Raw genomic sequence first — 13,913 nt, forward strand, 5'->3', positions numbered from 1 at the left:
CTTTTGCGTAAAAATCTTGTGTTGCAACTGAGTATCTTTTTCAGCTCTGCTTTAAAGAAGGCTCTTGTATTAAACTGTTTCTGTCTCTTGGTAGCACTCTTCAGAAGCACTGGTAATACTCTCATTCATTAACCCTCTAAAAATTATGGGTTTTATATGAATTTTGTTGGGGTTTAAACCACATTTACCCCCTCTTTCCTTATCATTTATTTTTCTCTTCAGGGCTGGTCTCTTCATTGTAGCAAGAGAAGAACCTGCCCCTTTCCACCTCTGAGACTTGTTCCCCTTGTTCCTGTATCTGAAATATACTGCTTTACCCCTTGTCTAATTCACCTTTATATCTAGCACTTCATCTTATTAGTCATTAAGGACTAAGAAGAATGAAGTTTTCTCTTTATACTTAAACCCTTAAGTAATATTTAGGAATTTCTGAGAGTGCCTACCCTAGTCAGTCTAGCATACTAGAAACCATGCTATCTCATGAGTGCTAAAATCTTCTAATCTCCACCCATTAAGTTTAGGGTGAGTTCTAGAGCAGAGATCAGCAAACTAAGCCAGGGCCACATCCAGCCACCTGTCTGCTTTTGTTTTATGCATGAGCTAGGCATGTTTTTTTACATTTTTAAATGATTAAAAATACTCAAAAGAAGAATAATATTGTGTGACATGTGAAAACTATATGAAATTCAAATTTTAGTGTCCATCATTAGACCTTTATTGGAATACAGCCTTGCTCATTCATTTACATGTTGTCTGTGGCTGCTTTCACACTACAGTGGCAGAGTTGAGTAATTGTAGCTGAAACCATATGGCCCACGAAGTCTACAATACGTATTACTCTCTGGCCCATTACAGAAAAAACTTACTGACCTCTGTTTTACAGTAGTTAGACAGCTGAGCAAAGCTATTCTGTTGTGTTTTTGCCCAATGTCTTCCAGTGTAATTATTAACCCAGTTATATTTGAAAGAGCTTTAGTCAAGTTGGAAGCCAGCATTACTCATCCCTTCAGCTCTGCAGCCTCTATTTGTGCTCCTGCTAACTTTTTTTTAGATATATCTCCACTTTGTGTGTACATTCACTGTCCTTTTTTTTTTTTTAATTTTTTATTTTTTTGAGAGAAAGTGAGAGCGCTTCAGAAGGTGGAGAGCAGAGCGAGAGAGACTCTGAAGCAGGCTTCACACCCAGTATAGAGCCTGATGTGGGGCTCAATCTCACCACCCTGAGATCATGATCTGAGCCAAAACCAAGAGTCGGTTGCTTAACTGACTGAACCACCCAGATGCCCCCACTTTCTTGGAATATTTAACATTAGAGCCCATCACTCGTTTTGACCCTCCGCCTATGGTATTCATGCTCTTTCCTGGTGCTAAAAGTATTTTATAGTATTTTTTAGGTAAACCTTAAAGCTGGATCAGGAAATGGAGTAATGATTATGAGAATGAACAGTTTATTCAGCAGATTATTCCACTAGGCAGAGATCCTTTTTCTGCTTTTATTGGCCACACAATCAAAACCAAGGGGAGGGGAAACATTAGGCAAACTAGAATTGTAAAAAAGTTTACTTGTAATACATATAAGAGATAATCAAGGCCAACCTCAGCATATCCTATCTTTATACTATTCACATACTTAAAACACTCCCATTAGCAGCAGCTCTGCTTATGCTAAGTGATTCTGAAAGGTAAGAATGAGATACATTGGGGTTAACTATTCAAAATCATACCAGTACTTGTGAAATTGGTAAAGCCCATGTCCAGGTTTACAGACCAAATTATCACATCTGAACTGGCCATACAGCTGCATTTAGTGATATTTGAAGCCTTTTGTCTCTGCAGCTTCTGTGGGACTTTATTTTATTTTATTTAGTTTTTTTTTTTAATTGGAGTTCAATTTGCCAACATATAGCATAACACCCAGTGCTCATCCCACCGAGTGCCCCCCTCAGTGCCCGTCACCCAGTCACATCCACCCCCTGCCTACCTCCCTTTCCACCACCCCTTGTTTGTTTCCCAGAGTTAGGAGTCTCTCATGTTCTGTCTCCCTTTCTGATATTTCCCACTCATTTTTTTCTCCTTTCCCCTTTATTCCCTTTCACTATTTTTTATATTCTTCTGTGGGACTTTTTAAAAAGCCATGTAATTTTTACTCTACTTACCCTCCCCACTATGTTATTTGACCCAACTCATAAGACATAACTCACTGGTTAATAAAACTAAGGCAGTACAATCATAGTGAATTGTGACTTTCAAAATTAGACTTTCCTTTGTATGTCTTTAGTCAATGGCACATTTTTCTGGCTTTATTTGGGATTTGTTCAGATGCTCTGTATTTCCACTATGTCTGTTTTTGACATTGTGCTGTGGTTGGTGGGTTAATGTGTTGGAGTTAACATTCTCTTCTACATATTACAGCTTTTGTAAACTGCCTGTATGCTATAGTAACTCTTCATACTGATATCCCCTTCAGTTTTCCATTTCTCTAAAATTTTCCGACTTCCACACTTGAGCACACTGAAATTGTCAACTGGCTCTGCTCTGGTATCTGCACAGGCTTCCACCCACGGAGATCGTTTCCAGAAACCAGTTGTTCTCAAACTTGCCTAATCGTTCCTTTTGTTACTGTAACAAAGTAATTTGCAACAAGTGGTATATAAGTGAACAGCCTATATTTAATGAATGTGTAAAGAAAGCTGTTTTATGAGAACTGTTGAATGTTTAGGAACTACTTGGTAAGGACAAGTCCCTAAAGAGATTTCTGTTCAGTGGCCTGAGCTGGACAAGACAACTGTGAAAGATTGGGAAGAAATTGTAAAAATCTAGGCCTTTACTTTCCTATCAGGGAACCTATTGTTAAAAACAAACCCAGGGCTCTTGGCCAAGTCAGTCAGAAGAAAGAGCTGCTGTTGATCTTGGGGTCATAGGTTCAAGTCCCACATTGGGTATAGAGATTACAAATGAAACATTAGGAGATTGATAAAGGAATGTAGTATAAGATGTTAAGATAATATGGTTAGGTATCTTATTTTTTGTTTCTTTGCTAAAACTGATTATTTTCAGTTAATCTGTTCATTTTTAGTACTGATCATGGGAATAGGGTCACAAGTTTTATTATTGGGTTTTTAATAATAGGGGATAGCTAATTTATTTACTCTTCTAATTGAATTTCCTATAGCAAGAATGTATTCATGCCTCTCTTAGTTTATTAAATTGTCTTTACTTCTAAGTTGTAATTTTATATTGCCTTACAACTTTGTTATACTGTTCTGTGGTCCATCTCTTATTGCTATTAAAACTCAAATACAAAAAGGTGATCTTCAAGGATTTTTGTTTGTTATTTTAAAATGAGGAGCTCCTTACATTCAGAAATCCTGAGTGGTTTTTTTTTTTTTTTAATTAGGATGATGTTGATTTTTAAATCCAATTTTGAAAATATTAATATTTCCTTTGGTAGATGATAAACCTAATTGGGGAGATATTATTATTTAATTTGTAATGGATAGATTTTTAAGTTAATTGTCCCCTTAGGATATGCATCTTTTGTGGTTGAACTCCATTTCAGTGTGTTAAATTATTACCACAAAGAAATAAATATATAGACGAATAAATATATACAGAACCCTACTATATTGGCTGGGGTTCAGTCAGGAGACAGAAACTACAGGGGCGCCTGGTTTGGTTAAGCATCTAACTCTTGGTTTTGGCTCAGGTCATGATCTTAAGGATTGTGAGCTCGGCCAGGCTCTATGTGCAACAAGGAGTCTGCTTAAGATTCTCTGCCTCTCCCCCTCTTTCTGCCCCACCCCTTGATCTTGCATGCATGCATGCGCTCTCTCCCCCTCTCTCTCAAATAAATCTTTAAAAAAAAATAACTGTTGTGTAGGGCACTTGAGTGGCTCAGTTGGTTAAGCATCTACCTTTGGCTTAAGTCATGATCTCAGGGTCCTGGAATGGAGCCCTGTGTCTCTCGGGCTCCCTGCTCAGAGGGTGTCTGCTTCTCTCTCCCTCTCCCCCCTCCCACTCATGCTCTCTCTCTCTCTCTCTCAAATAATAAAATCTTAAAAAAAAAAAAAAACCAAAAACTTATGGTTTTTTTTTTTAAGATTTTATTTATTTAAGAGAGAAGAGTGGATGCAAGTGGGAGTAGGGGCAGAGGGAGAGAGAAAATCCCAGGCAGGCAGAAACCTGCTGAGCAAGGAGCCCTACTCACACCTCTATGCCACAACCCTGAGACCATGACCTAAGCTGAAATCAAGAGTTGGATGCTCAACTGACTGAGCCAACCAGGCTTCCCAACAATTATTTTTTACAGGAGATTGATAAATTTTCTTTGTTTTTTTTTTTTTTTTTGATAAATTTTCTTTGAAAGATTTTATTTATTTATTCATTAGAGACAAAAAAAAAAAGAGGCAGAGATACAGGCAGAGGGAGAAGCAGGCTCCCTACAGGGAGCCTGATGTGGGACTCGACCCTAGGGACTCCAGGATCACACCCTGAGCCAGAGGCAGACACTCAACTGCTAAGCCATCCAGGTGTCCCTATATAGGAGAATTTAATATAAAGAATTGTTAAATAGGTATAGTGAATTTAAAATGCAAAAATTGACCACTAAAGTGTCACAGGTAGCAATTACAGTCAACAGTTGCTACTCCTACAGCTGGAGGAACAAAATGAAGTTAAAATTCTTAAAACTTAGAAGTGGAGTCCTGCAGAGCTGTGGCTTAGACCTCTGTGAGGGAATACTGGCTGGTTGGTGTCTGCAACGGGCCCTGTGAGCTGGTGCAGTGAGGGTTAAAAAAACTGCAACAGGAACCAGGTGCTGTTGACTGAAAGGAACTTCCTGCCAGAGTTGCTACCATTTATACTGACAAGAACAAGAAGCCAGAAGGAGCATGTCCCTTCTTCCTTCAACTTCCAGTCTTTTCCAGCACCCCTGTTAACAGAGTTTAACAGAAATTCATTAGAGTCAGCAGAAAAATGGTTTGCTCAGTTCTAGCCAGGCCTAGCATCACTGAATATGAAAGAGTGGATTTGGAGCTGAAAGACAGTACCTTAATGACTGGCTCTTAAACAGCTATGATCGCGTTTACTTTTTTTATTGTCTATGTATGGTAAAGGAAGATTTCTTTGCATATTTTAAATTTAATTTCAAAGCCCTCATTTCTTTCACATTTGCTTTCCTGAGTACTGCAGCATACATGGATCCTCTGCTCTGTTAGTTGCCTTCATTTATTGACAGTGTCATTTAAAATTGCCATTTACCTTTTTAAGTGATTCATCTTTCACCTGTATTTCTTGTGTACTTGCTACTGCATTGAATAAGAATAAGAGGGTTCTATTCTTATAGTTTGGATTTTATGACTAGCCTACCCAGTACTTTATAGAGTTAATCAACTATTGCTGTAGACCTTGACTTTTCTGAAAGATGATTTTTTAATACTGTCTTATAAAATGGAATGTCTTTCAAGATTATGTCTTTGTTGATATCAAAAGTTATATTTTTCATACTTTTTTGGTGCTAAATGCTTAAAAATAATCTTTAAAAAAATAAATTTCTTTTTGATTGGCAGGTGCTTCAAAGGAAGGAGGTGCTGGAGCAGTTGATGAAGATGATTTTATAAAAGCTTTTACAGATGTCCCTACTGTTCAGGTAAGGATACCAATAAAGTGGCACTCGTCATGAATATTGCTTGCATACCTCACATATAATTATTTTTAAAAATTCTTTTTTTCTTTAAACGACTAGGTAAGTAATATACTTGGCTTATTATTACCAAACACTGCTTGTTCAGGTGATTTTTTACTGAGGCTAAAATCGAATCCATATTGAATTACATTGCAATGTTCAACTGCATCCACTTTTGTTAAGCTGTTTGCAATACATTCTTCTTCCTTGTTTTGTTTTTACCTCCTACCTTTTTGCCTACTTTATCTCTGTCCTTTATAGGCATACCTTTCTCTACCTGACTGTTGAATATTGGGATTTCTTAGGGGTTCACTTATGGACCCTTTCCTCTCCACTTTCTTACCAAGTCACTTCCCTCAGACTCATGGCTTCAGCTCCTGCCTTTACATAGATGATGCATCTCTCTTTAATGCCAAGATAATTAATTTCTCCACTGATTGTTTACCTGACATGTCCGTAAAGATTGTTCAGAGGCATCTCAGACTCAACCTGTCCAAAATGGGGCTAATGATCTTCTCCTTACAAATCTACACTTCCAGTGTTTGGTATGTGGAAAAAGTCATAAATCTAGTTGTAAATGTCAGAAATCAGAACTTAATCTACTTCATCAGATTTCTAACTTAGTAGTTTTCACACTTCTTTTGCTTGTATTATCTCCTAAAAGAATGTTTGAAAAGTTGTGTACCCTCTCACCAAAGTAAATTTTTTTTACTTTTCTCTTTTTCCCTTGTTGAGGAAGGAGGAGCCTTACACTGTATTCCAGAGCAGTGCACTAATTGATTATGGTTGGGTCATTTGCTCTTCCTTGGACCCCTTTGTACCTTTTACTCCTATGCTTTGGCCTTCTTTCATTTTCCTTCTGTCAAGAGCTTTTGCACATGCTCTTCACTCTAGGGAAGGTTAATCTTCCCACTTGGCCTGATGATGTTCAACTCATCTTTTGGCTCTAGTTCAAGCATGACTCTTTCAACTAGTTCACACCTACTATGTAGACTTTCTTGGAACTGTAGTTCCCTTTGGCAGTACTTCCTATTTGCAGTTTTATATCATTTCATTAATTTGTTTCACTTCCTGTCTAGATTATAAGATTCATAAGGCAAAGACCATGCCTATTTTTGCTCACCATAATATCCTTCGATTGCCTAGCATAGTGCATCCCTGTTACATGAATATTTAGGTGAGCAAAAGGATAATGATGTTTTGGACAAACAGTTGTCTCCTGAGGAAACAAAGCATTTAACTCTCCTGGCTTCAGTGTAGGGGAGCTAACCTAAACCATGTCCTTTTGCAATAGTGTGTAAGTATGAATGGAATAGAAACGTACGTGAAGTCATTTTGAGAAATTAGACCTTATTATTAATTCTTAGGATGTTTACATTATGTTTTTAAATACAAAGCGTTTTAAGTTAGTCATGAGCAGAGAAATAGCACAAGGGTAACAGGTAAGGAAAACAAATTAAAGCATTTTATTTTATTGTCAATAATGTACATCTATTTTCCATTAAAAATGGTGCTAGAATGGGAAATAATCTTATTGAAAAGTTGTTATAAACATTGAGGCATAGTTTTGATATTGCTTATGGCAAGAAATATTAATGTCATAATTTTGTATCTTTAAGATCTATTCTAGTCGAGAACTTGAAGAAACATTAAATAAAATCAGGGAAATATTGTCTGATGACAAACATGACTGGGATCAGCGTGCCAATGCAGTAAGTTTTTGTTGTTGTTGTTATCCTTCTCCTCTTTTTTTTTTAATGTTCTAAAAACATGGAGATTCAGAAATATTACTGTGTGATATTTGCTTATAAAATAGTGTTTGAAAGCTAACATTTCTTTCTGGAAAACACTTTGAGAGATAGGAATTTTTTGAATTAGGGTCCGTTTTTATCTATCTGCGGATCAGCGGAGCCTATCTCACTCATTGGTTAGTCTCTCCACATGTGCTGCTTATTGACTTCACTGATGTCTGGGCAGTGGCTTTGTGTGGGCTTACATAGGTGTTCATCAGCAGGCAGTGTTCTCAGTTCTTACAAGGTTTTCCTGTAAAGTAGTTCACTTTGCCCACATGCTCAATAGTTTCATAGTATTGACATCAACTGACAACAGTATGTCTGTCTGGCATTTTTCCTTTCTTTTCTCACATATGTCTCTGAATATGATGAACATTTTTCACCTGTGATTTAAAAGAAAAAAAATTCTATTCTTGAGTTAAGTACATTTTATCCTAAATTCCTTGATAAAATATTTGGTAAATATTTTTAAAATATTATCTACATTGACAAAGGGCTGTATATTTTAAAATTCGTAGATTTGTCAGATTTACATCTGAGATTCCAAATGAGTACCTCTGTCCCTCAGGAAGCCAGAGAAAGGGTCCATTTGAAGACTTCTGCTCTGAGAGGTCTCATTATCCGTTTTGATTAGTAAATCATATAAGGCCCTTTGAAAATTACCCTTTATGATGCTATGAACAAAAAGATTTTCAACTTCTCTAATAGGAAGTTTGCATATATTAAGGTGTTAAAATATTTTAACAAAATATGTTGTTCCATATTTGTTAAATATGATTCATTATTCAGTCTTCAGTTCTGAGATTAGTCTGAGATAGAAAGACTACTGTCACGGGTAATCTGTGGAGAAACATGACAAATTAAATGTTGTTAATATAAAACACAAACTATGTACTTACGAGGTTTTTGTTGGGGCACCTGGCTGGCTCATTCAGTGGAACATGCAACTCTTGAAAGTCCAAGGGGTTGTGAGTTCAAGCTCCATGTTAGGTTGTAGAGATTACTTTAAAATTTTAGTAGTGTTGCCAAAATATTTTCAACAAAGGTGTTAGTGACTCATAATCTTACAATAAGAGCATGTTTTCTTTCTTATACTGGATGCTGTTAAGTCTTTTTAATTTTTGCTACTCTGATGGAGAAAAATGATGTATCTTTGTTGTAATTAGCATTTGCTTATCACTAGGAAGGTTGAGCACATTTTCATATATTTATTTTGCTCAATTAGATATTGGGTTATTTGTCTTTATCTCATTTTATTATCATTCTTTGTGTATTGCACTTAATGTGCTGCAGGAAATTTTTTTCCTACCATGTTGTGATTTGTTTTGTTTTTAGTTAATTGCTTAGGTGCCTTCTGATTTCTCTGCTACCTATGATAGTTTCCCTTACATGCGTTAAGATTCTATAACTATTCTTGCAAAATTTTTCCTACTATTATAGTGTCTTTTTTATGTTTTTCACTGTTAATATATCTGATTTAGTTTTAAAGATCTTTTTAAAATTTTAGAGAACCTCAGAGTTTAATGTAAAATTATGTTCTATTATATATATATATATATATATATATATATATATATATATATATCTGATATTTCCCACACATTTCTTCTCCCTTCCCTTCTATTCCCTTTCACTATTATTTATATTCCCCAAATGAATGAGGCCATATAATGTTTGTCCTTCTCCGATTGACTTATTTCACTCAGCATAATACCCTCCAGTTCCATCACCTGTGGTTATTTTTTGATTGGTGTAATTTTATTAGGTATATCTGGTGTTAATATAGAAAACATTTGTCAATCCTATATTAAAAAGGAATCCTTTTTAATATACTAAAGGATCAAAATGGGGAGAAGGAGCTATTTATTTCACAAAGTGTAAAAATATTAAAATATGGACCTGGCTGACTAGTTGGTCCATTTGATTCTGTACTTTTGCTTATGAGTGAATATAGTTTCCAAATTTGGTCCTTTTAAAAATAGTCTCCTTGGTTAGATACTGGTAATTTTTGCCCATTTGAATGTACTTATGCCACTGAATTGTATACTTTAAAATGTTTAAAATGATAAATTTTATGTTAATGTGTATTTTACCACAATAAAGCCTCCCTTAAAATAATAAAATTTACTTAGCTATTCATACATTACATTTGTCCATTTTGCTTATAACTAAATCTATAACATTCTTTCCCAGGAAGCTTTCTTTAGTATGCATGTTTATTTATAAGATTTAATGCTGTTAAAATGTCTGAATATAGATATAAAAATATAATGTCATTTTAAAATTTTTGTTGAAATAATGAAGTTTTGGTAACTTTTTTTTTGGTATTGATACTCTATGTCAATAATAAAAATTCTCTTTATTTCAGCTTAAGAAAATTCGATCATTGCTTGTTGCTGGAGCTGCACAATATGACTGCTTTTTCCAACATTTACGCTTGTTGGATGGAGCACTTAAACTTTCAGCAAAAGATCTTAGATCCCAAGTGGTTAGAGAAGCTTGCATTACTGTAGCGTAAGTATATTCTTTCTGTGTAAGTATTTTTTATGAATGCATTTAGTACTCAGTGATTCAGTGCTCATTAAATAAAGCAAGATAACCCAAAACAACACGTATGTGATCCAAAAGTAATTTTTATTCTAAAAAGGAACCCCATTTATATTATTTTTAAAAAATCATTCTTAACACTATATAAACGTTAAAATGTGGTTGTATGTCTAAAGCCTACTGGGCACTTTCGGTCACTAAGTCTGTAAGAAGAAAATGAACAACTCTGAAAACTATTGTTTTTTCTTTACTGAGTTGGATATTAAGCTATTTCTTTTTTTGTTGTTTTAATTTTTTAAAAAGATTTAATTTATTCATGAGAGGCACACAAAGAGAGGCAGAGACATAGGCAGAGGGAGAAACAGGCTCCCTATTGGGAGCCTGATGCAGGACTCAATTGCAGGTCCTCGGGATCATGACCTGAGCCAAAGGCAGGCACTTGACTACTGAGCCACCCAGTTGTCCCAGTTCTTTATTTCTGATATTTTAACGATTATCCTGGAATTGTAATGTGTCATTAACTTATCAAGATTTAAATTTATTCTGTATATTTATATTCTTCCAAAATTCGGGTATGGTACAATACTTAAATTTCTTTTACCTCTACTTCTGATCTGTGTGATATTGTTACATAAGTGTTCCTTTAAAAATTGGGAACACAAAGATGCTTACTATTAATATTTCTAATGAGAATTGCATTAGATGTCCTGGTTAGAATGGGGTGGGGGGAAAGCCCAGGAAGTAAAAACTATGAGGATTGCTAGTAAAGAAATAAGACTGCCATTGTTAACAAATAGTATAATTATCCATGCAGAAAACCACAAGAATATATAGGTATTTTAGTTAAAGGACTTTAGCAAGATGCTAGATACAAGTCATTTTACAAAAATAATTGAATATCTTTTAAAAGCAAAAATAAAAAGGAAAATAAAAATCTACAAAATGTAACCTTGAAAAGTATCCCATGGTTCTGCTTCTAGTAATGATACAATAACTGGTACAGAGGTAGCTGTCTTGCAGAAAATTGAATAAAACATGTAAAACAGCTATTTATAGTTAACGGACAGTGGACAGAGCAAGACTGTGATTCTTGAAAGAAGCAAATCAGTTGAGCAGTTTGGTCAGCACAGTTTTGACCTGGTGGTTAAAATTTGCAGTGCAGAATCCTGGAGAGTAGAGAAAGAAACAGAAAAGGAGATAGAGATAACTGCATAAGGGATCCCATGAGTCTAGCTCATGTGAAAGGTACAACTCTCTGAGGACAGGAAAGAACTAGTGCTAGAAACTATAAGATAAACAACAGTTCCCAGAGCTCATATTGGCTGGAAGACGTTCAAGTTCTGATGAGCCCAGAATGGAGAAACTTAGTTGAATAATCAGGGCATTTGGTAGAGATCCCAAAAAGGCCATTGTATAGGAATAGTACTAAACTAGCTCTAAAGTCAAGTTTCCTTGTGACAAACATAAAGATCAGACTGATTCCCAAATACATCACCTGCTACCAGAACAAAACTCACTCTTTAAAGGAAGACCACACTATCCAGACACAGGTGGTACCTCCTTGCATCTGATTTGAGGTTCCTTTTTGCCCGTGAGTTTAGACATAAGAAAACTTGAAAGTATAACTGAACACTAGTAAATAGGTCTGAGTACCTCTGTGAATCAAGAACCTGAATTTTGGGAGCTAACTGTATCACAACAGTATATTTTAAATAAGATACAAACATATAGAAAGTAACCAAAACTGCATGTATTGTCAGAACTGTGATTACAGCATCCTTCTAAAGTGTTCTAACTAAATCATGCAATTAAAGACAATTTAGTTGTTTAACTACAAAATTGGAAAAAGCAGATAGATGTCTTAAGGGTCACCCAACTAACTAGCATATGGTAGAGTTGTATTTTCAACTAACACCAAAGATGTAAGGGAGTATTTTGAACTAAAACAGTAATGGTACCATTAATAGAAATGGAGACTGTCTTGAGTACTAATTTGGGGAAGATTTTGAACTTGTTTATAAAATATGTTGAATTTGAGATTGATGTTTGGGCATCAGAATAGAAATACCTGATGGATAAAGACTAAAGGTCAGGGCAATCAGGACTGAATGTTTTACCTGTCAAGATAATGGTTAAATTATGAGATCAGATGGCTCTCTTCATCATTGTAAAAAGATGGTAAAGGGGTACGTGGAAGGGCGTCTGGGCAGCTAGGTCGATTGAGAGTCCAACTCTTGATTTCAGCTTAGGGCATGATCTCTGGATCCTAGGATCAAGCTCCCCATTGGCCTCTGCACTCAGTGAGGAGTCAGCTTGTCCCCCTCCCTCCTCCTGCCCCTTACCGCCAAAAAAATAAATGAAATCTTTTTTTTTCCCCAAAAAAACTGAGGGGCTCAGTCAGTTAAGCATCTGATTCTTGATTTTGGCTCAAGTCATGATCTTGGGATCATGGGATCAAGCTCTGTGGAATCTACACTCAGCATGGAGTCTACTTGAGATTGTCTCCCTCCTCCCACTTGTACTTTCTCTCTAAATAAATAAATAACATCTTAGAGATGGTAAAATGCCAGATTTCAGCTTTGACTAGACAGTTAAAAGGTGAGAAGAGGGATACCTGGGTGGCTCGGTGGTTGAGCATCTGCCTTCAGCTCAGGTGATCCTGGGGTCCTGGGATCGAGTCCTGCATTGGGCTCCCCACAGGGAGCCTGCTTCTCCCTCTCCCTGTGTCTCTGCCTCTCTCTCTCTCTCTCTCTCTCTCTCTCTGTGTGAGTATCATAAATGAATAAAAAAAAAAGGGTAGGAAAAACATGGAAATGAATAGCATTTGTACTTCCTTTTCTCTTTTGTTTTTCTGCCATTAGAAGTGATTGAAATAAAAATTTTAAGTTAATTCAGTAAGAAAATATTTTTAAATTATATGGTCTTACCTATATTTACTATTTTAAACTTTTTTTTTTGTCTTCCATTGTAGACATCTTTCAACAGTTTTGGGAAACAAATTTGATCATGGCGCTGAAGCCATTGTACCTACGCTTTTTAATCTCGTCCCCAATAGTGCAAAAGTCATGGCAACTTCTGGATGTGCCGCTATCAGATTCATCATTCGGGTAAGTTCTTCTGTCTTCTTCCCTCTCTCCTCCTCCTTCTCTGTTTTCAGTATACTTAAGTAAGTCATTGGTATTTTTTTTTTCTTAACCCCAAGGGAAAATCATTTTTGTATGACTTTTTCTGAAATAAAAGCATTACAGTTGTTATAGAAATTTAGGTTATCAAGTAAACATGCTTGCATATAGAGTAAAATATACACAGGTACATGTACTTATGTGTACGTGTGTGTAATTATGTTACAGGTAGTAAGTAATTATGTTATAGGAAGTAACAGGCAAATGTAAAAATGAAAAATGTTATAGGCATTGGTATGACAGGCAAATTCTTAGTATTTCTCATCTTCCATATCTTGAAAGTGCCCCTAAAAAAACAGTTAAAAAATAAATCTCCCTTCTTTAATTCTGTCCTTCTGCAACTAATCACTCAAGCCATTCGGTATATACTTTTCCAAACATCTATTCTATGCCTATATAAACTGTATTTACTATAAAGTATAAATATTTATATTTTACATATATATAAATATTTTTTAACTTGTTTTTTAAACTTCATGTACTTGGGCAGCTTCCCTTGTCCATCCATATAATTTTTCTTAATGTCTAGAGAGGTTCTCTGTTAAAGGACAAGAGCATTAAATTGTCCTCACCATTCTTATCCCTGAAATCTATGGAGACCTTTTTCTCCTTTACCAACATTGTATATGAACAGTCTCTTAAAGGCCTTATAATTTAATAAAGTGGCATATTATTTCATACTTTACTTCACATCTCTTAGATTTTTAG

The 13,913-nt window shown here is 35.5% G+C and overlaps 1 protein-coding gene across 50 annotated transcripts in view; it reads left to right on the forward strand.

The window, feature by feature from the left end:
* Positions 1-13,913, forward strand: part of CLASP2 (cytoplasmic linker associated protein 2) — a 175,030-nt gene that overhangs the window by 66,150 nt on the left and 94,967 nt on the right. For all 50 annotated transcript variants that reach the window (XM_072726306.1, XM_026016347.2, XM_026016352.2 and 47 more), the window contains 4 exons: positions 5,568-5,647; positions 7,303-7,395; positions 9,845-9,990; positions 12,995-13,130. In XM_072726306.1, the coding sequence (XP_072582407.1) occupies positions 5,568-5,647; positions 7,303-7,395; positions 9,845-9,990; positions 12,995-13,130 (455 nt within the window). The remainder of the gene's footprint in view (positions 1-5,567; positions 5,648-7,302; positions 7,396-9,844; positions 9,991-12,994; positions 13,131-13,913) is intronic.

This window comes from Vulpes vulpes, chromosome 11, assembly GCF_048418805.1.
Source record: "Vulpes vulpes isolate BD-2025 chromosome 11, VulVul3, whole genome shotgun sequence".
In the NCBI taxonomy this organism is placed as follows: Eukaryota; Metazoa; Chordata; class Mammalia; order Carnivora; family Canidae; genus Vulpes; species Vulpes vulpes.